Source organism: Phaeodactylum tricornutum, chromosome 4 (genome assembly GCF_000150955.2).
Source record: "Phaeodactylum tricornutum CCAP 1055/1 chromosome 4, whole genome shotgun sequence".
NCBI classification, from domain to species: domain Eukaryota; phylum Bacillariophyta; class Bacillariophyceae; order Surirellales; family Neidiaceae; genus Phaeodactylum; species Phaeodactylum tricornutum.
The window spans coordinates 572409-594397 of record NC_011672.1 but is presented as its reverse complement, the minus strand read 5'-3'; the positions used below and the strand labels follow the sequence as shown (position 1 = coordinate 594397).

At 48.1% G+C, this 21989-nt stretch overlaps 9 protein-coding genes across 9 annotated transcripts; 2 read left to right on the top strand and 7 right to left on the bottom strand.

Annotated features, from left to right (window-relative positions):
- Positions 1-716: 716 nt before the first annotated feature.
- On the bottom strand, positions 717-1076 carry PHATRDRAFT_10948 (predicted protein; the record flags this gene model as incomplete). The annotated part of the gene is made up of 1 exon (XM_002178224.1): positions 717-1076. A coding segment is annotated over one exon (360 nt), but the record flags the coding sequence as incomplete, so codon positions are not given.
- A 1143-nt stretch (positions 1077-2219) lies between these two features.
- On the bottom strand, positions 2220-2678 carry PHATRDRAFT_10742 (predicted protein; the record flags this gene model as incomplete). Its single annotated transcript, XM_002178223.1, has 1 exon — positions 2220-2678. A coding segment is annotated over one exon (459 nt), but the record flags the coding sequence as incomplete, so codon positions are not given.
- A 1194-nt stretch (positions 2679-3872) lies between these two features.
- Positions 3873-5133, bottom strand: PHATRDRAFT_10976 (mannosyltransferase; the record flags this gene model as incomplete). Its single annotated transcript, XM_002178222.1, has 3 exons — positions 3873-4037; positions 4114-4751; positions 4827-5133. Coding segments are annotated over 3 exons (1110 nt in total), but the record flags the coding sequence as incomplete, so codon positions are not given.
- Positions 5134-5641: 508 nt separating this feature from the next.
- On the top strand, positions 5642-7530 carry PHATRDRAFT_33885 (predicted protein; the record flags this gene model as incomplete). The annotated part of the gene is made up of 3 exons (XM_002178501.1): positions 5642-6072; positions 6146-6311; positions 6745-7530. The coding sequence occupies 3 exons, from the start codon at positions 5642-5644 to the stop codon at positions 7528-7530; spliced, it is 1383 nt and encodes a 460-aa protein (XP_002178537.1).
- A 48-nt stretch (positions 7531-7578) lies between these two features.
- Positions 7579-11920, bottom strand: PHATRDRAFT_44446 (predicted protein). Its single transcript, XM_002178221.1, has 2 exons — positions 9225-11920; positions 7579-9009 (listed from the first exon to the last, which is right to left on the bottom strand). Exons 1-2 carry the CDS (start codon positions 11877-11879, stop codon positions 7600-7602), a joined length of 4065 nt encoding a protein of 1354 aa, XP_002178257.1. The 5' UTR covers positions 11880-11920; the 3' UTR covers positions 7579-7599.
- A 448-nt stretch (positions 11921-12368) lies between these two features.
- Positions 12369-16302, bottom strand: PHATRDRAFT_44445 (predicted protein; the record flags this gene model as incomplete). Its single annotated transcript, XM_002178220.1, has 3 exons — positions 12928-16302; positions 12698-12751; positions 12369-12578 (listed from the first exon to the last, which is right to left on the bottom strand). The coding sequence occupies exons 1-3, from the start codon at positions 16153-16155 to the stop codon at positions 12369-12371; spliced, it is 3492 nt and encodes a 1163-aa protein (XP_002178256.1). The 5' UTR covers positions 16156-16302.
- Positions 16303-17182: 880 nt separating this feature from the next.
- On the top strand, positions 17183-18374 carry PHATRDRAFT_11022 (predicted protein; the record flags this gene model as incomplete). The annotated part of the gene is made up of 2 exons (XM_002178500.1): positions 17183-17263; positions 17355-18374. 2 exons carry the CDS (start codon positions 17183-17185, stop codon positions 18372-18374), a joined length of 1101 nt encoding a protein of 366 aa, XP_002178536.1.
- A 310-nt stretch (positions 18375-18684) lies between these two features.
- PHATRDRAFT_33881 (predicted protein) lies at positions 18685-19881 on the bottom strand (the record flags this gene model as incomplete). Its single annotated transcript, XM_002178219.1, has 1 exon — positions 18685-19881. One exon carries the CDS (start codon positions 19879-19881, stop codon positions 18685-18687), a length of 1197 nt encoding a protein of 398 aa, XP_002178255.1.
- A 312-nt stretch (positions 19882-20193) lies between these two features.
- On the bottom strand, positions 20194-21944 carry PHATRDRAFT_44443 (predicted protein; the record flags this gene model as incomplete). Its single annotated transcript, XM_002178218.1, has 1 exon — positions 20194-21944. Exon 1 carries the CDS (start codon positions 21766-21768, stop codon positions 20194-20196), a length of 1575 nt encoding a protein of 524 aa, XP_002178254.1. The 5' UTR covers positions 21769-21944.
- Between the last annotated feature and the right edge of the window lie 45 nt (positions 21945-21989).

The following is a 21989-nucleotide window of genomic DNA, read 5'->3' as shown; positions in this document are numbered from 1 at the left end:
AATCTCCATACGACAATTTTCGTCATCTTTTTTTTGCCGCAGAAACTCAAGCTCTTCCCATACGACTGGCTTCCGCAGTACACCATCAAAAACACTGGGGGGCTGTACAAATGAATTTGCTTCAAAAGGCGACGGGATGCTTGCCTCAGAGATGAAATAAGTGTTCTTTTGTCGATTCACTCTGTTTTCTTCCTCCCACGTTCGAAATTGTGTCATGCACGCGCAAGCATCCATATTAGGAGTCATGTCTTCAATAAGAACGAGGCTGTAGTTTCGTAGCTTGAAACAGTGCAATTTAACGAGGTAAGACATCAATTATCTTTGAGAGAGGAAGAGCGTTTGTGAATATATCGTACCTTAAGTGCCTGTAGCGTTGCATCGCTGTCGTGCACTACGGATGTTGTCCAGCCCTGAGATTCTAATTTAGCCAAAATATTACTTGGCTCATCTATAGACGTTGCAATCAGTCCAACAGAAGCAGCACCTTTTTCTTCCAAGTCGAATTTGGGACGCTTTGTTCTCTTTGTCTCTAGCTCGGCAGCTCGTTTCTTCGGTATACTTTTCGCAGTATCCTCCAATGGATCGCTATCCACAATGTTAGCCGCAAATGGAAACGAATTTCGATTGGAGTAATTGCAATTGCCCCCATCAAGTTGGTCTGCTTGTCTGTCCAGTTCGCGCGACGCCGCGACTGCAACATCACTCTCCTGTAGCTCCATAAGTTTCTTGATACTGACCGGTTTGGGCCAGAATTGGTCCATTCCGACTTTTATTCCCTGCCCACTGTCGTTGGCATTGGCATGTGCTGAAATACCAATGATAAGCTGACGAAACCAGGGTCTGTTCTCACGCTCCCAGTCTCGATATTGCTTAACGCAGTCCATGCCGTCCATAACCGGCATCAAAAAATCGCAAAGAGTCACATCGAATATAGTTTCTTTAAGCGCATTCAATCCTTCCAGACCGTCTACCGCTTGCGTCACCACGAAGCCAAGCCGCTCGAACGCTTGTGCCAGGCTTTTTCGTACGACCAATGAGTCCTCGATAACCAAAGCTTGGCGTTTGCGGATTTCCATGGGCGATCTCAAACCAATGGGGGGCATCTTGCGGTCTTCGCCGTTCAGTACGTGAGCAAAAGCCTTTGAAACTGCTGAGTTCTCTATGGTACTTCGCGAGGATGGAAAGATCCCATCTTCAATGCTGGGGCTGAAACAAGAATTGCGCATATTTTGAGGAGTGAAAACATCTAGGTTTTTCAAGGTAGAAATTTTGTCGAAGGATGAGACGCTAGTACTGGAACCGTTCTTGTGTATGACCGGTATAATTGGCATTTTTAGAGGACCAGAGCGCGAAGAACCCAACTTCGGCTTGCCTAGGCTCGTGTTGCTCGTTGAATTGTGCAAAATCGACAATTGACCGGTATTGGTCGAGGTGAGATTTGAAGCCTTCGAATTCATATCGTTCGGTTGCTGCTGCAGGGGCACCGAAAACCAAAAAATCGAACCGGCATGACGGCCCCCGAGCATTGATCCGTCTGCGGCCACTCCCCTCGGCCGAAAACCATACGTTCCATCTAGAGAGTTGATCAAGATAGCAACACTGTTCAAGCACAGACGCAGTTGGCCATCTTCGCTCCGAGAGGGCTGGAATAGATAAGGATACTCCTGCACATCGATGTCCGAAGCCGTATCTTCGCATTCGAACAAAATGTGGTCGTTGTTTTCCCCGACGACTTGAATACGAAAATGTACTTTTCCCCAAATCGTCCGCGCAATTGCGCTCGAAATCAGATTCAGCGCCGATCGAAACAACTTCAAATCATCGCAAATGATCACTGGCGGTACCTTCGGGTCCACTGTAATTACAAACGGTACCCTTTTGGGAATGGGTTCCATGATCATCAACAACGATTTTGTCAGTTCGGTTATTTTCGTAGACGCTGACGTTATAGAAAGCTCAGGCGTCGTACTTTCTTGCCGCAACGTTTCCATAGCCGTTCTACAAATACGAATCATCCAGTCTGAGCAGTTACTGGCAGTGTTGAGTAATTCTAGTTGTTGCGGGCCAAGTCTGGATTGGACTTGTTCGTCATCCTTCAGTAAACTGAGGGAAAGCTGAACGCCGGTAAGAGGTGTCAGTAGGTCGTGCGCTGTGTAAGCGATCATTCGGGCGGGGGATTGTTGATTTTTCATCTTAAATCGACGATCGACCATTTCCTTCACCACCATATCGGCCAAGTCTCGGAGCGTAGCTTTCTCCGCATCCAAAAGACCTTCTGGACGAACCTTGCTATCAATTATGCAAAGTGTTCCCAACTTGTATCCTTCAGGGGATACCAAAGGAGAGCCAGCGTAAAATCGAATGTTCGGAGGACCAGTGACGAGAGGATTTGTCTCAAAACGAAAGTCCTTCGAAGCATCCGGTACAACGAGTAGGTTGTGCTTGTTTAGAATTGCATGTGCACAAAAAGCGTATTTTCTCGGAGTTTCCCGCACACTACCCAAACCTCGATTCGACATGAACCATTGACGACCAAGATCTACGAGACTGACGAGAGCGATGGGGACGTTGAAGATGCGACAAGCAAGTGCAGTTATGCGCTCAAAGCTTTCTTCCCGTTCAGCATCCAGAATAAGGTAGGATTTCAAAACTTGCAAGCGATGAAGCTCTTCTTTCATTGACTGCACCTCTGTCGTATCTGGGTCGTAAGACGGCAAAGCCCAATCCATGTTTTCTGGATTTTTTAAGGGCTCTCCGCTCTCGCCAAGGGGCCCGGGCTGAGGAGCTATTGGGGAGCGGATACTCCCGTTCGTGTCGGCGTTACCTTCTACGTATTTTGTGCATGCTTCTCCCTCCTCTGTAGGTAGGTTGAAAGACATGAGAGCCTTTCGCAACGCTTCCTCCGTATCAAAATCGACCACCGAGCGATTTTTCAACGCCGACATGGAGTGTCAATTTTGACAAATGCCTCTTGAAAACGCGAACGCACAAAGATCGGTTTTGGCTCACTAGATGAATGAAAAATGTCTTTCGCCGGGTCTTTGACTGTCACGATGGATTCCAACAGACTCAAGGGAGTTGTGTCTACGTGAAGAGGAAGCGGAACTCAATAGATGTGTTTTAAACTCCAAATCGAGATTGCTCCGAAGTCTGGAAAGTCAAAGCCAGAGAAGGGAGAACTGATCGTCCGCGCAGAGACGACTCCTTCGAATTGGTAGAGGCCTCACCTAGAGGATAATTGCTGGTCTTCGCTGGGTTGAATTGCAGGTCGAAGGTCCCCTCCGGTGTGTTACACTTGTACATTCTACGGGAATGGCTTATTGTTAGAGTGAAAGCTTTGCTGTCAGACAGACATTTTGTATCGTAATCGAGCCAATCAAAACACATGTTGAAATAGAGCGCTTAGTAGACTCATTGTAGAAGGTGATCAGAATAGTATTCGAATATAAAGATTGGATTGAAACTTCAACATCGATAGCAAAATGTAAAATTCTACAGTTGGTTGGTCATTTACATTTATAGAAGTGTATATGTTGTGAGAATGTATTGGTTTTGATTGGAGGGAATTTGACATATACGGCACCTGAATCCAAACGACATGTGAAGCGACATACGCGAAATATGTTGATGATAAACATCGGCCGTGTCTTCGATGATCTTTGAAGGATTTCCAGATTTGTTTGACAATGAGATCGAAGCGAGGACTCACATAACATTATTCCGTTTTATTGGAGATCGGACGCAACGCTTACGTCGCTTGTATATCTCCTTTCCGGTTGCATACAATAATTAATAGCATACCACAAATATCTCTACTGGCCTTTGCTTTTTGTTATCTCTTGTACGACACTTGGAGAGCGAACACAAGATGGCAGCAAAATCGCAAGGTGAGCGATCTGCAATATGGCGGAGCTCCAAGAAGTCGCCGGAAATGACAAAAACGCTGCCTCAATGCACCCCATTATCACAATCTTTAAAAGCAAAGGATAACTCGGTATTGACCAAAGGAGGTACGGCAAGCCGTGAAAGTACCAGCACTATCTTGCGAAAAGAAATATTAAGTAAGTTGGAGGGGTATCGGAACAGCTTTCAAATTCACCTCGAAATACTTACATAAAACTGATAGTGCAGAGTTCTCGCAAAGGCTATACCGATAAAATTTGAGAGAAACATGATGTACACAACATACTCGGGAGAAATTCGACGGGCATTCTGGTTCGAAGAACTTTGGTCCAACAGGAAGATCTGCTTCGATGTTTTACGTTTGGCTTGGGCTAGTTGTTGGGTAGCGCAGAACGCCAACGTTCCGACATGAAGCGCCACAAGAATCTTGGCCCATCCCTTCGACAAGAAAACTTCCTCCGGTAAGAACTTGAAATTGACAGTCCATTTATAGAAGAAAACGCGATCCAGTTCGAACGCTTTTCTCAGGTACGAAACCGGGTACGTCGTCAAAAATGGTGCCCCCAGTATCAGCTGTGGTAGAGCACATCCTAATCCAAGCCGTAGAGCAACTGTTTGTGCATCGGGGCCCACCTGGAGGAGGAGCAATAACAAACCAGGTGCGAATAATAAAACGTTCATCTTGATTGATACCGCCATGGAGAAGACGACACAGCCCACGTTCCAACGATTCCACGTAAAGAGTAGCATTGATATGTAAAGAAGCAGCATAGTAGGCCCGTCGTTAAAAAGACGCAAAACAAAAATGGAATGAATTCGTTTGGACAAACACAACACGGCCATACCAACTCGCCACGACCAGACGTGATGAGCAACCGAGACCGGCGATTCGGTAGGATTCTCTTCGTTGACCTTGCGCCGACGCCAAGAGCTGAGAATTTGCTGATACAATAATAGCACGGCAAATTGCGTGCCTACATAAAATGCAGCAAAAATGTACTGCGCTGTCTGAATATCGTTGCCCGAATTTGTCAATTTCCGCAGCCACGCAAAAAGGTAGAGAAAGCCTGCAGGGTATACCAATGGCCCAGTTCCTCCATAGATTTTGCGGTAGTCCAATTCCCCGTCCAACCAGAATTCGACTTCTTGCATGTAAGCTTCCCAATCAATTTCGGTGTAAGCTACTTTTCGTATGACCACAACATTGAGACCAAGTTCCATGATCAATAGAAGGCCAATGTAGGCAATATCGTAGACGGGCGTCGCGGCCAGACTGACGTAAGCCCGCTTTAACCTGTCAATCATCTTGACTGTTGTCAGTAAGCTACTTTTTGGCGCAACAGAGCAAATTCCCGATTTTTCGCAAAGGCAACAGATTCGACCGCGACGACAAACAAAACACAGGATTGTATCCCATCTGACTGTAAATCAATATAGCGACTCGGCATTGTGGACCGGAATGTAATGTCAATGCAAACGAGAAGCAAAAGTACATTTCCGGGTTCTCGTTGTTTGGGCAATCACAGTCATCGATTTCCCCCACCGACGTCCAACAGACGTTGCTGATCTTGCCAAGTTCGACGCTGACAGAAAACAATGGTGACAGTGAGTTACAATTTACATGTAAACATCCAACTGCAAATCATAGACAGATATCGACCAGCGCCCAAAGACGCTGTACTTCGGTCTGTGGAAAAGAAAGGACAGTGCGCTGAGCAAGAATTAACTGCATGGAAGAATGATCTCTTCTGTTGCTTTGAAAGCTTTACGAGGGCTAGCTACACCACGCGAAAAGACCGGATACTGCGCCACCGGATTATTCTCGTCCCTCAACAAGGCGTTCGCTCCGTCACTTAATTCTGAGCTGAATGATGCACGGTCAATGGTTACACAACGGCGGTGTAAGCATTCTTCTACGCAGCTGAAGCGAAAGTTCTTTCAAAATCCGGCTCGAGCCCGTGTTGAAGCTCGTAGGGGTGTGGACCGGACGCCGGAGCCTGTGGGTCCGCGAATGTACGAGGCCGTTTTCGCCTTTACAATGCTCCCTAATGGTTGGTCAGCACCACCTGGTCCCGATGTACAGCTTCCAGAATATCCATTTCAGATGAAGCGTACCAAAAATAAGCCGAGCAATGCGATCGGATTCTTACCTGTTTATTCCAAATTTCGGTAGGTTACGTAGACTCGACAGCAATTTTTGTGTTTGTTCCTTTCTCATACAACATGTTTTCCTATTATGCAGCAAGGACGGTACAAAGACCACTACACTTATTAAAAAAGTCAAAGGTGACCGGGAAGCCTTCATAAGAGAATTGCGGGCTGTCTTGGACTTACCGGTCCCGGTACTTGCGCGCGAAGATGCTCTTCGTATTCGAGTAGGTGGTACAATTGAAGTGGATGGCAATCATGTACGTGTTGTCAAAGAGTGGCTTTCTGGGTTAGGATTTTAAGCACACAATATAATGTTACCAATGCCCTCCTTGTGGTATATAATCCGTATTTTATCCTGCTATAGAACTCGGCAATAACTACGAACACCCCGTTCTTTCGCCTGCTACGAGAAGTTTATCATTGTTGTGCCGTTTCTAGCTGACCATGAAGATGCATTCCCTGTGCGATTATTAGAGGAGATGGTAGGATGTTTGAGATCATCATTTCAAGGTCGGTCCGAAGCAGACCAGCAAAAAAACATCAAACCTAACCGTAAAGAAGAAAGCTAGAGAAATCCCCAGTCAATTATTGAGGTTATGGCTCCATCCTCTCTAAACCGCTTATCGGTCAACCCGGATATCACTTGAGCCGGTATGTTACGCTTCGTAGGGATTTCGGTTTTTTGTGTAGCAAACTGGGACTCCTTGCAACAACGTTCTGTTGCTGCTACCCCATCACGGTACCGGATTACAAGAATCCGAGAGATTCGTGTGGACCTCACATTCTACATCCAAAAAGCGCTTACTGTTAGAGATGGCTCCTACGCTCGCTGAAATTAAGACCCTGGTTGCATCAGGTCCGAAATCCACTTCGCTGCCGCAACTCGAGGCGTACTTGGATGCGCAAACATCGGGGTCGGTTCCGTATGAAGCCGATGCCGTACGCTATCTGGTGAAGACCTATCAACTTTTCCCGGGGACCATGAATGAAAGTAAGGTTGCGTACGCGTGCATGTTGGCTTTACTCGAGGGCTATCCTAGTACGGACATTTTGGCTTTGTCGTATATGATTCCAATAGCGGTACAGAAGACCGAACCCTGTGCCACGGTTCTGGAATGTGCTTCGCAGTTGGAAGCGTGTCAGTTTGTAGCATTTTGGAAAACGTATGAGAAATTGAAGTCGTCCGAAGATCCGGTAATTGCGGTCTTCGCGAAAAATTCGATTGTGAAACTGCAGGGGGCCATTTTGGACGTTCTAGCGTTGTCCTACAAGGATGCACCTACGCAAGTTGTCCTTTCCGCATTGAATGCTTCGTCACCGGCTCTTGTGACAGCCTTGGAGCATTCTTCTGTAGAATATGTCAATGATTCGACTGTGTCCTTCCAAGCGACAGTCGACAACACGAAAAGACAGCGTGTGTATCAAGAAGGCGTTACGTACGCAGCCATTACTTCCCTGATGAACCAGATCGCGTAGATCACCAACTCAGAGAAATATTCGGTTAATCTTAGAGGCTTAGGTCTTAAAGCTGTAACTTTTTTTAGTTTAAAGCTGCATGAGTCGATTCCGCCCAAGATTAATATCGCGGCGGCCTTTTTTAGACATATCTCGCTTGAGATTTGCCTCGCCGTGCCTCAGCCATTCGATCGGATCTTTGCCAATCATATCTTCCAGGCCAATTTCTTCAATAAGGTCGGCTTGACGACACAGCAGTCGGACATGCTTGAGGTAGGCTTCGCCAGGTGGCGCCTCGTGCTTACTAAGGCACTCCTTTAAAAGCAGTAGGGCCGATCCCAGTTGTTCATGGCGACTGCAATAGTCTATCAAGGCGCCGTATGACAGTATGTCAAGCGTCCTTCCCCTCATTTCAATCGAGTTCTTGAACGTCAAAGCACGTTGCAGTCTTTTATTTTTGACAAACATTTGTATCACAAGCCGGGCGCTGTATGCCGTTGGCTCCAAATTTCGGATAGCAAACTCGGTCTCATAAAATTGCAACGCCCGGTCTAGGCTACCAGCTGCCGTATCGAGCTCGAGGACAGCATTGAGCACGTGAACATCAATTTTCTCTTCCTCAACAGCCTTATGCATGATGTAGCGAGAGGTCAAACTGCTCATATGCTTGAGCCAATTATTGGTGATGTAATCAGGCATTTGCTCCCGTGCAATTAAAGTGAGCTCGAGTAGAGAAGGGTCGCCAAGCGAGCTGCGGAAGGCTTTTCGAATCTTACTTAGTCTCTTGTCGGAAAACCCTGGAAGCATGCCACGGAGCAACTCTAGTTGCTCGTCGATCTTGGTAAAACTCTCCGCGTCCGTGGCTGCAGCATGCTCCTGAAACGCACCGGGGAAAACGTCTCGACCACCAGCAATTTGCTCAAGGCCAACATTTTTCGGTGAAGGAGATTGTCCGGTGAGTGGCTTTTCAACATATTCTGCATCCAACACTCTCACGGAAGAAATGGTAGGTTCCTGTGCAGCGTGAGTGGTTGTCACCGTTGGTTCCTCCAGAAATGTCTTCTCGCGAACAGGAGAAGATTGGCTATGGACGCTCTTATATGAGCTGGGGGAGAAAGATGGCTCGAACATATCATCCGGGGCATCATCGCTATCGTCCCATTCATCCTTTAGTTCTTCAATCTTAGCATGTAACTCTTGTTTTGACTTGATCTCAGCCGCTCCAAGATTGGAAGAAAGAGCACTTTCCGGCTCAGGCAAAGATTTAGAAGATAGGGTAGCCAATTCTTCGTCATCGAGCTCGTCGATCAAAGTCGAAAACTCGTCTGGATCCATGTCCATCATTTCGTTGTATTCTTCTTCTGCAGACAAGAATAGTTCATAGGCTTCATCCTCCGTCAAATCGTCAATCGTCTCTCCACTTTCTTGCATTTCCTTTCGAAGTTCGCTGTAGAAGATCTGAAACTCGTGTCCTTTTTTAACTGTCTTTTCGGTGTCGACCTACGCAAAAAGGGAAAACAATTTGAGTTGTAGCAAAAAAACTCCGAAAGCGCTGCTTCATAGATGTCTAGCAACACACTCTCCGAAGGCTCTCAAGCGGTTTCTTTTGCCGTACGTCGATCCAGACAAAGCAACAACGTCGCTCCTTATAAAGAGACTGCTTCACTGGTAACGTGCAAAAAGTACGGCCTCTTGTCGATGCTACAAAAACTAACCTTCTCTCTGTCTGCCATTTTCGTGTTTGGCTGGCTCTTCGCTTGAAGGATCTGGTTTTCAAACGCGGTTCGACGTGCGTTCTCTGCGTCTGCTCTGCTTCTCGTTTTCCAACGCCTCTCGTCTTTGTCGAAGTATAGGTCCTCGTTGCTGTCGTCGAAGTCGACAGCTTCCTGTGCGTCACGCGATTCTGAGGGGCTAACAGCCTGCGACATGTTTTTTTCAGTTTCTGGTGTCATGTTCGATGGCGTAACCGCACGAGTCATCCAACGAGATGTCTCTTTATGAAAATACATCTCTTCATGCTCCGGCGGCGGACCTTCAACTGCAGGTAAATTAATCTCTACACTAGACGGTCGCGTTTTCGTCCGTTCGCTTAATGGTATTGTCGTCCATCGCATGGATTCTCTGTCAAAGAACATTTGTTCTTCGATCTCATTAGTGCCGTCATCCCGTACAGAAGCGTCTCCTGTTCCTGTTGACGTCAGACCTGACTCGAGGTTGAACATCGGCCTTTCTTCGATCCTTTTTGTACCGCTGTCGTTGGCCCAATCCTCGCCATATTTCAATTTCCAAACGTCCTCGAATGACGTGCTTCGGTATTCCTTTTTCAAACGGCCCTCTTTGTCTTCATACATACGAGCAATGTCCCCGTCAACCTGATCAAGAGTCGTTCCGGCTTCGATGTCTTCTTCGACTCCTCGGAATTTACGAGGACTCCGCTTTTTTCCGCGATAGTCCTCATCCCGATACTCTCCTTCCCACTTGAGTGCATCCGTCCTCGTTTGGCCAGGAATAGAATTATCGACAAACTTTGGCACCTGTCGAGCCTTGAGTAGCCGAAGAGAATTTTCGCACAAATACCCTTGGTTTTCGCGACCTTGCCACATATCACCGATACCATTTTTATCAACAGCACATGCACAGGCGTGAAGAATGGCAGAGAGAACTCTCGAGTCTTTCCCATATTCTCGTTCTTCGAAACTTGGATACTTACGACCCATGTTTTGAGGAGGCAAGCTGAGAGAAGAGTTTGTATTCGAAAGAGAAGGATCTTCCAAAAGGCCACCCTCATATTGATGGATGTCCTCTCCTCTCAGTCTTGCCAGATGCTGATCAGATCCAATAGTTCGAAGCTCATCCAATTGGCGGATTTGGCTAGCAATATAAATCGCCTTGGCAGTAGCAACATCACCGGCAGCAGCTGCACACATTATAAGTGCTGATACAAATCCCTGGTCCTGTTTGACTTCAGCGTTTTCGGCAAGAAGTACAATCGACCGCGCGAGCTTACCGTGGTGATGCGTCAGAAACTCCCGTCTTTTCATCTTTCGCGATGCACCTCGCTCGTAGCGAATGGATGTTGAATGACTCTTAGCGACTGCTCGAAGAGCATAGCTGAAACAAAGGGTTGTGGGCTTGACATCCATTTGTTGCATTTCTTCTAGAATATTAATTGCACGTTCCGGATGTCCCCGAGCTGCCGTGAGCTTTAGCATAGCACCGTAGGCCATCACATCCGGATGAACACCCACCACACGCATTTCTTGCCACTTTTCCCAGCCCAGTTTTCCCGCCTGAGCTCGAATACTATGCGCAACGCGACCGTCATTGCAAACTTTGGCACAAGCCGCGAGAAGGGAGGTAAAGGATACCAAGGTTGGAGGAATACCGTCGTTAATCATTTCGAGTTGTGCATTTGCACAGCCTTTAAAGTCGCCAGCCTTTGCGTACGTATCTACTAAAATGGACCAGCTGTACGACGAGACAGGATGCTGCTCTTTTCTCATCAAGTCAATGATACGTCGAGCTTCGGCTGGACTGCGGCTACACGTCATTAGAGTTGTGTAGGTATTTTCGCCAAAAGCGGTAATAGGAACACCGATATCTTTCACCAGATGCTCCAACGCTTTCACCATTCCTATCGGTTGTCGTTTGGTGCCGTACCGATCGCGAAAAGCACGAAGCGCGAGAGAAATGTTTTTGTCGTTTGGCATTTCCACGCGGTCCGCGGCCACCAGTTGGCTCGTGTCGCTATTGGGGTCGCTTAATCGCTCCAGCTGATCTTTATACGTTTGCATACGGTTAGCAGCTTGGCTAAAGAACTTTTTGTGGAGATGTCCAAGGTATGCCGGCTCGGGAGTTTCTTGAGCCGTCAAATATGCTGTGTTGCCCATGAGATCGTCTAGCATAGCGTCTCCCATTCCATACTCCATGTCATCTAGCTGGAGATCTGGTGGGGGGTTCATTATATCTTCTCTTCGTTCCGCTTCCCACTCTCGCCGTATTCCTGCCTTACTCCCCGGGACTCCATGCTTGCTTTCTTTTGCTTGCAAGGACCGGTTATAGCGTTTGCGTTGTGCCTTCGTTGGCGGGCGCTCGCGACCGAAAGCCTTGTGTCCGTCTTTCCTTTTCCACCGCACCTGTTGAAATAGGGGATTTTCGGTACTTCTTCTGCAGCAAGAGTTTTCAACTAGATCGCTGCTGGATACTAATCCGGGTGTGATTCTAGCAAACGAATGAAAACGGACTTGTTGACGTTGTTGCCAAGAGGAAAAATCTCGTACAACTTGACGCGCTCGGTCAACTCCCGCAAAGTCTTTGCTATTTGTAAGCCGAAGACGAGCTGTAGAACTTCCTATAGAACGTGCCAGCATGGTGCTTGTTCACTGTCAATGAGTCGTCTCACTGTTTCTCGAACTACGATGTGTGTCCCCGAACAGCAAAACATGCAAAATCACACGGTCGGTAAATGGGTGGTTTCCTCGACGTCCGTCGTCGCTCGACAGAATTTTTTATCGGTTGTCTCTGGAGAATCTTTGGCAATCAATATTTTTGTATGATCTGACTGTGAATATTACCTTGTTTTTTCGGCTTGCAGGACAGACCAAACCCTTGCCTATCTTGGAGCAAAAGTGAGCTTGAAAAATTCATACCGAACCGGGTGGCGTACTTACGAAAACAGAGCTACCTTGCGAGATTTGACAGCTCGCTGTGCACGTTTTCGATAGTACCGAAATGTGTAATAGCTAGAATATATATATATAGGGTGGTACTGTAAGATTTTTTGCTAGGTGTTGGGACTGCCCAGGATATTTTGTATCATCGTCCTATCCTAAGCAGCGATATCCATCTGTTCATTCGTGTCATCCCGGTGGTTCCCCACCCCAAGCAAAGCCATCTTCGTTGGTACATCTCATCATGTGTCGTGCTGCAGACTTTGATGTGCTCAATTGAAGATCCAATGGCTGCGCTGCACTTTTGGTAAAGATAAACTGCGTTACAGATCCGATTTTTGGAAATTTGCAATGTAGACTAAACTGTCGAACACAGACCCAAAAAAAGGCTTGTTGTTCCTGTATTATACTTATCGCGATGAAAGACATGGATTTGGCTTGGCATGGAGCCGAGTTGCTCCGTTAAAGTGTCCCAATGGCCTAGTGGTGGTATGTTCACCAGAATTTGAGCATCTTACTTCTTCATTTGGAGCGAAGAACCAAAATTCTCCTTGCTCCAAATTTCTACTCTTCTATGCAGGTCAGTAGATGGTAGGTTTATGAGTGGCGTAAGGAGGAAGCCTTAGAATGAAGGAACTACGAGCGAGAACGCGAGAAAAGTCACTTGAGCAATCCTCATCTTTCGGTGTCAGTGACTCCTCGAGTCGCTAGATCCCGAAGAGTGGGACACTTGCCTCACAACGAATACCTCCGGCCGTTTCCGCAAGTACTCAACAAACATTGTCCCGGGAAGACTGGATCGAAGGGCAAACTCCATTACGGCGGTAGGTTTATCTTTGTTGCGATTTGAGCTACGAAGACCATACTGTACAATTTCTATCTTGCCCTCTGCTGCATCGTCCTCCTCCGCCACGTTTTGAATACATTGCATTGTGTACCGCAGGACATCATCTCGATGCTCTGCTTCGACGCGCAACAAGATTGTACCGGGCGCGTCCTGGAGATCCAAAGATTGAATCGTAAATTCCCCGAGAATCGACTGAATGTGCTGCGCGACGACCCCTGCTGTGGGGCGTTCATTAGGATTGGGACTGAGCATAGATTTGATCAGATTTTGAAGTGTCGGAAACCCTCGTCCCACTGTGGCATGCCACGTCTCTGGAAAGCGCAAACATCGTAGCTGGCTCAAACAGATATTGCGTTCCATACCGGTGTACATGGGATAGCACAATTCAAACAAGATAATTCCCAACGAGTAAACATCTGTACTTGAATCATAGTCTGAGCCATTCATTTGTTCCGGACTCGCGTATGATCGGGTCCCAATTCCGGCAGTGTGATTGTCGAAAACTCGATCCTCTTGCCGAGATTGAGGAAAAGAAGCCTCCCCTTCGTCTTTGTCTGTTGATTCGCGGCTCAAGCCAAAATCACCGACTTTCACGTTGCCTGATCCATCGATAAAGCAGTTGCTGGGTTTCAGATCGCGATGGATTAAACCCCGTCCATGTACATGCTGGACAGCTTGCGCGATTTGGAAAAATAGCTTCAACGCCGATGGAACGTCGACGCCTTCCGGCGCTACCCCCTTTCGCGCATTCGCGTCAGTCAAGAAATCATTGACCGTTTCTTGACTGCAAAGCTGCATTTGAATATATAAAATATGCCGGACAGTCCGTAAAGGTGGGTCGCTAGACTTTTTCAACGCCTTCGCGAGTTCGGGTGCAATGACCACACTCGCGCTTATGTCTGAGCTACTCGACGGGGATCGAGGAAGATCGCCGGTGACAACAGGATCCGCAATTTTATCCAGCGACTTCAGGTCTTGATGATGCGAACAGACATCCTCGACCGCTTCTGTGTCTTGATTTGCTGTAACCTCGTCCGGAGAAGTGCCCGTTCCCGTTTCGTTACTGTTTTCGAAAATAAAGCCGCAGTCGGAGATTTCCCTATGAAAAGTCCGGCGCACAATGAATGACGGTTCTTCGGAAAGTCCAAAATCGTCTCGCCAACCGTTTTCTTCACCGCCCATTATTAGCCCTTGTGTTCTTGGCCTTGGCGATTTGTTGTGTCCTGTTTTGTGGGCATTCCAATCTGTTTGTTCTGTCAAGAGTGAGCTCGAAAATTTTCGAGACAATGTTTCGTCGTCGTCCACGTTCAAACTCTCGTCATGATTGCTTTCTTCTAGTTCCAACCACGCCGTGTAGTATCGAACAATATGCGGATGGTCCAACACCGCCAAGATTTTGACTTCTCGCAAAACTCGCTCCAAACGAGTTTGGAAATTAAGGTCATTTCCTCGGATCAATATCTTCTTAATGGCATAATCTCGACCGTCCAAGGAGTTTTGACACTGAAAGACAGTACCAAATCCGCCTTTCCCTAAAGCCCGCAGCTCTTGAAATTCGGACGCGTACCGAGAATACCGCACCAACGGAATGCTACCGCTGGCGTCTTTCGACGAGGGTGCAGGACTCGAATATGCTGGAGCACTCGGGACAATATCAACCGAAGATTGCGTCGGCAGAGCGGTAGAATTTTCAGGCTTTAGAATCGCCGGTAAGCTCATGGTGCGTTTCATTCCAATCATGGGTCCGTCAACTTGATCCTCATGCGAGTTTGTGGCAAAAGAAGAAGAACGCGATCGGGACGTCTTCGTCGCTTGCGACCACTTTTCTTTTTTGCGAATGTACCAAAACTGTCCACAAACCACTAGTCCAAGCAAACTCCCAACGATAAGCGACACGACACGCCAGGACAACAGCAAACCGTCAACCTGAGAAACCAACATGGGCACTGCAGAAGTGGGCGATGGTAGCTCGAGACGAGAAGGTTCGGTATCCACACAAGTGTCGTCATTGAATTCCGAACATTCACAAGGTTGATTGGGGAGACAGGTCGTTCGGGGACACCATCGATGCGTTTGCTCCGCCGACGATTGGTGCTGTCTCCAAAGTTCCGCGTAATCTACATACTGTGTTACCGGCGAGGCGCGATCCGGCAAGGCTCGTTGCTGTACCACTTTGGGCATTGTTTCAGATTCCAATGGGTGAGATTGCAACACGTGTACAGGTTTCCATTGACCCGCATGCATACCAAATACGGTCGCCAATACGGTAGGTGTGTCGATCTGCCACAAGATGGATTGTGTTTGAAGATCCACGCCGGCCAATGTCCGTCCCGCATTCGAAAAAACCACGCCTGGAAAGTGTGTAGCGCCGGAGTGTCTAGAGGTACTGGCCCCAGGCAAGAGTCGACCTTCTTCGTCTTGCTCATCGGCATCAAATTCCAATGCCTGGTACATTCCTAGTGTCGCGTTCCAAACTTGCCGACCTGTTTCGGAGGAGATATGTTGGATCCAGTAGTCTTTACGCTGTAACAGTACCGACGATGCCTGCGCTTGTTCTTCGTTCGGACGAGGTGTCGTGTTCTCATCGGCATTGGAAGAAGTCGTCGGAGCCTGAAGCGGGTCGTCCGTCGATCCGGGAATCGTTTTCCACGCTAGCTTTCCCCACTCATCTAGGGCAATAAGCGATGTATGGGCTGTCGCTGTGAGAATGCCACAGTGTTGGTCTTCCGGATCACAGGACCGTACCGGATGTTCCAGAATTGATTCCATCGTGAGCGGCAAAGCTTGAAGTGCCCCGCCATCTTCTTTCCAGTAAAGGGTTCCGTCCAAGCCGGGTACCATCATGCTGTGTGAACTTTCCGCATGCTCGTCTCGAGCTGCGTGCTGGTGGTGTGAGATCAACGGTGATCCAGTCAACACGACTGATTGGAATTCTCCCGTCCAAGCGTCAATGGAGTAAATGGTTCCGTCGGCGGTGCATAGAACAAACAATGACTCCGTTGTGGATGCTTCGGCACCAGCTTCCGTTCGAGAAGACTTGTGTGCTCCGAATACAGAACGACCGAGAGAAAGGAACAATGGCAGAACGAGAACAGCCCAGACAACTCCGCGCCGCTGCCGTCGATTCATCTCGAAGAGCTACCCAAAGTCCGTTTTCTTCTGTTCTCTTCCTGGTCAGCAACAGAAGTCATCAAAGATAGTCAGAGAGAACCGATCTAGAAAGAAGCAGCCACGGAACCAACAAACACCAAGGACGAGAGTCTGGGAGCGAACAAGAATGTTCGGAAGTGAACAGACCACCGGTCAGGGATGACACTCACCGCGTGTCATTCTCGGTCACTTTGCCTCGCCGCGTGTCGACAGTTTCCGTTCCACAACAAGATGGAAAGCCCTACCCCTCGCTGTAGCCCTGGAATGCATGTCGCAAAAACTTCACAGGATCTTTGAAAATTATTTGATTTTTCAAACAAATAACGGTTAGCTGGAAAGCAAAATCCAACAGGTGGTATCCGCTTCATAGTAGATTTCGAACGCTTTGGAACTTGTTCGCGTACGTCATAGTGGTGCACTAGATACCTTCGGCGTGTGAACATTTCAATATTGATTCTGTCTTCAAAAGAAATAGATTTACACACGAGGGATAGAGTGTATCGAATGTCTTGCCATGCCCTCCGACACGAACCATGGGTATATGCGTAGCCTACTTGGTCAGCTGAATCCTGGTGTCAGAGGGCCCCGCCCATCATCATGCTACAGGGAAAAGTTTCACAGCTCATTCACACTATACCGTAAGGACCCATCGGAGGTGTTCTCATCCAGGAAAACTGCAGAGCGATACATTTACCCAAACGTCATATAGTCTCGAAGATCTCGTGGAAGCGACCAGTGTTCATTCTAGACACCAAACATGAAGCTCACTTCTGCCGCCGTTCTAGGATGGCTCGCGCTGACCGCTTCGACTGCAGCGTTTGCTCCTCGCCAACCGACGATGCGAACAACGGCATCCACGACTTCGTTAGAGGCATCCACGCCCTGGCAAGACTGGGGGAAAATGACCGTGGCGACGGCTCTCGTTACGGCTGCCTTGTGGTCGACGCCCGTCAATCCCGAAACCCAGTCAGCCTTTTTTGCGACGCCACCCGCCGTGGCCAAGGAAATGGCCTCCGGAAGTGGTTCCCGCGTCAACAAGGACCCCGAAAGTCTCCTGCGTCTCGGATTGCCCATTAAGAACAAAGAGGTACGGAACCATACGCGCTCTCTTATTCATAGTGCACGATCCGGCCTGTACGTAGCTTTTCTAACTCTGTCCTCTCGTCACTTTCGGAAAGGTGCGCAAGTTGCAGGCAAGTTTGGAAGGAATTAAATTGGACATTGGCTCCAAGCGCAAGCTGGCTGCCGCTGATGCCGTAAAAAAATCCAAAGCCTTTCTCGTGGGTAAGGATGCGGACAAGGTAAAGGCTGCCTGCCGGGACCCTTCTATTTGTGGTGCGATTATTAAGGACATGGTTGTGAAACTCGATCCCCTCGCTGACGCCCTCAAAGAAAGTCAAGAAGCCTTTCAAGGATCTGAACAGGAGCGCACAGCCTTGGACAAGGCTTATGCTGCCCAACAGGTTGTTGTGGATCAGCTGACCGCCTTGGAAGAGCAGCTGATTCCGGCGGGATACAAACGACCCGTTCCCGAAGAGTACTCCGACTTGCCGCAACTCCATGGTCGCGCGACGGTGGAAATGCTTATCGACAAAGCTGATAAGTCGACCTTTGACTACAACGGAAAAATCGTTCCTCAGGCAAAACTCGTAATGGTGATTGATGGTTATACTGCTCCAGTCACTGGTGGAAACTTTATTGATTTGGTTCAGAAGGGCTTTTACAACAAAATGGAAATCCAACGATCGGATGGCTTCGTTGTACAGACTGGTGATCCAGCCGGTGAAGCCGATGGCTATGTTGCTAAAGGTAGCAAGACGGTAGGGAACGGAAAACACGGAGAGCGTCTCATTCCGCTTGAAATCCTGGTTCGCGGAGACAGCACTCCGGTATACGAATCCACCATCGAAGACGAAGGCCGTGGTGGGGAGGCAACGGTCCTGCCGTTTTCGGCCTACGGAGCTATGGGCTGGGCACGAGAAGAGTACGATCCCAATTCAGGTAGCTCACAGTTCTTTTGGTTACTCTTTGATTCCGATCTGACTCCGGCAGGTAAAAACGTGTTGGATGGACGGTATCCGTGCTTTGGGTACGTCACCGAAGGCGCCGACTTTTTGAGCTCCATCTTGGAAGGGGACGTGATTGTATCGGCCAAAGTCGTCGATGGAGGAGAAAATTTGGTGCAACCGCAATCGTAATATGCATTTCATGGACAACCTTTCCACCAAGGCAGTCGCAAAAAGAATTTGTGTTGACTGTGTCTTCCATCATCGCTAGAAAAAAAAAACGGCAGCATTTTAAGACTAAACTTTGTGAGCTATTTTCAAAATTGCTTTTACGCATGAGAAAAATGCTATTGTGGCGTTTTCAAAGGCATTAACTATCGGCAATGACTTGCCATAGTCCACAAGGTCTTTTGCTAGTCGAAGTATTGTCCAGCTAGCATATTTGAAATGAAGCTCACTCTAAATATGACAATAGATTTTGCTTGCCTTTCCACGCTTCACGTTACTGTTTCTCGCCCCAAATCAGCACCACCACCCAAAAGAGGAAGCAGACCACTGCCAATACCAACAAGGCAACTCGAATATCAACCTTGCGCTCTTCTGAAGAAGTCAAACCCCAGTTGGAATGGAAGATGCTGTCGCTGAGCTCCCCCACTACACGACGATACAAGTCGTCCGGGACGGTCAAAACGTAATGCAATGGTGGTGGGGGCTCTTTGTTAGTCTCAAGGTCCGATTCCGAAAGATCCAGTCGATCAGACGGACGCCGGCGTTGCTCTACCGAAAGAATCCCTGGTTCTAAATCGGGATCCATCACGAGACGAATGTGATCATGGGGTAAATGCATCAGAAGCTTGCCGTGGAGAATGTAGAAGAGACTCGAGTACTCGGCTGTGTCATTCTTGACGATAGAGTAGTCTTGTACTCCTCTTGATCTGCCATGCTCCTCAGTTTCGCCACCTACATTGTTATCGTCATCTCCGATAGATAGTTCTAAGTCATGACGATGTCGCATTGGGGCCAAATCTTGATTGAGCTGTTCGTATCGCGTGCGGTAGTGTTGCAGGATTGGTGGGGACGTCATATACGTATAGGATGCACCTGTTGATGCCTCGCCATTTAAAGACTGTCGCAATAGACTGCCAAATCGAGGCGTCCGTCGATTTAATCGTGTTTCAGTGGACTCTGTCAGGTCCTCCAAATCACGATAGAAAAAGGAACAATCCTGCTGTAAAGCATCTTCCGAGGACATGACATCAGCTCCAGTTTTCGACGATTGATCCAGTTGACTTTCATCACAAAGCAGAGACTGTTTTAGAGCAGCAGCGCGTTTCAATCGGAATATCTGTGCCGCTCTTTCGGTTTCACAACCCAATCCCTCGTAGTTTTGTGGCTCTGCCAAGGATGTATACCCGCTTTCGACGTCTTGCTGATTCGTGTCGACTAATTCGTCTTTCGACGACGAAAGAAAAAGTCGGCTAATCAATGAGGGCTGCTTAATTTCATCCCCACGACTCATCGGCTGCCTCTGACGCTGCCTTCGGCGCCATGAGGAAGGGCTTGTTCTAATGCTTGCGCTCGCTGCAGTAGAGCTGTTTGATGATGCGGCCGAATCGTTTAGAAACTCGTGATCATCGTCCCCTTGTCCTAAAACGAGCATTTGCGGCGTCGATGTCTCAGAAGCCTCGCTTGCAGACATAATCTCTAGAGGCGTCGTGATTGCCGTGTCTTTAAAGATCAGGAATAGCAATGAACTGTAAGCAGAGACGGTTGCCTCGTCCCAGGGGTCCACCCCGTATCAAATTGTCGCAGCCTGTGCGCGCTTTTGCTTTTTTCGCACAGGAATTTCTCTGTTATTTATGACTCTGGCACGGTTTGGTCAACTCTACTTCTGGAGAACACCGGTCCACTACCCCTCTCTATAGTAGGGTTCAGAGCAATCCTACCCGATCACACCGCTACTCTGACTGACAGATATATAATGTAAGATAATCACTCATGTAAAGCGTTGTTATGCTTTATGAAGAGTTAACTTTGATTTGCTCTCACACCGCTCTGACGGATGGGCAAAGAAACAGTCAGGCCTACTGCACTCCGCGCCAAATCGACACGGCTTACCCTGGAACCGTCGCTTGTCTTTCTTTTGCGAGGCATGACCACCGCCCCATTTCAAAATCGATGGTGCCATCTTTCCTTTTGCCTCTGACGTATTTGTCGACGCCGTCACGTTGACGCCATTATTGGTGTATTCAACCTCTTCCGCCCGGACTGTCACATTTTCCTCAATGCATAACGGACAGCGAACGAGAGGTTTCGGATTTCGTTTTTTGATTGATGACATGCACGAATCACACATTAAGACAGGAACGCCACAGGTTTCGCATTTCTTTTTACCTATGTATCGATCCCATGGCTTATGACAGATGCAGCACTGCGTCTCGATCTGGATCGGCTTCATTCCTTTCCGCACAATCCCACCGTCACCATCGGGGTTGTCCACGCCTACCGCTTCGCGCTTGTCAAAGACGAAATTCTTCCCTCGCCAGTGGCCCCCATCCGGGAAGGCTTGCAAGTAGCGTTCGATACCACCTCTCAGTTGATATACTCCCTTCAAATTCGATCCCATTTTCTGGTTCAGATAGGCTGATGCTCGTTCGCAGCGCACGCCGCCAGTACAATATAAGAGCACCTGCTTCCCTCGTAACCTTTCTTGCGTCCCAGGTCTCTCCAACCAAGACGAAAAATCGGTAGATTTGCGCATCATGGGGTCGACGTATTCAGCCGCTCCTTTTTCATTCTGCTGCTCTTGGCCATTGAACCTACCAATCAGGGCTTCGTAGTGGTTCCGGACGTCAACAACAACGGTGCCCTCATCTTCCAAACGTTTATGAAACTCGTTTGGCTCTAAATGAACACCACCTTTACTGAGGGGTGCTTGTTCACTGGAGAGTCCGTAAAAGACGAGTTCCTGCACGGGGAACATTTTGAAATTGGTAAAGTGTCGGTCCGTCGACAAACCATCAATGAATTTGAAATCGGTTTGTAGAAAACCTTCATGGAATCGTTGCAAATCTCGGGCGAAATGTCGCAACGTCGTAGCAGCAGTCGAATTTTCCGTGTCGACGGAGGAAATGGTGGCGTTAACGCCTTCGGGGGCCACACGGATGCGCCCGCCCAACGTTCTCCGCTGGGCAAGTTCATATAGAAATCCCATCAGTGTCTGTACTACCGACTCGGGCCAAGCCGGATTAATGTACTGGTAAAACAGAACGAGACTCGCCTTAGAGGATAGATTCTCGGGAAGGGTCGATTTGAGTACCATCGCTTTCGGAAACCATTTTCCGAGGGGCTTGGCCTTGTGTTGAGCACGTAGCTGATCGTACGTAGGAATCGGTGTCGGAATGTAAGAATCATCCGGGTCTTCGAGACTAGGCACAGGGCTTGACACAGCTGTTGCTGATTCTGCCGAGTGTTCCGATGGTGAAAAGGTTTTGTCTGGCCCGCTTTGACAGCGTTGTTTTTTCCGAGCCTTTTGTTCTTTGCGGCTGATTCGTTTTTTGCGTTGGTTGTTATCGGCTAATTTCATAATGTCGCGTCGACTCGTTCTTTTGTTGAGCTAAGATCCTAGTTTGGTGTCAAGTGCTGCTGTTTGTTAACCATATGCACATTGTTGGCAGTGAGGCAAGACTACACTCTGCTCTGTTTGGTTGGCTCACCGTTTTCGTTGACTGCGAGAATCGCCGTCGCTCACTCACAGTCAAGGATATTCTTCACTGTTAGTAAAAAGCCGGTTTGGGGGATTTGACT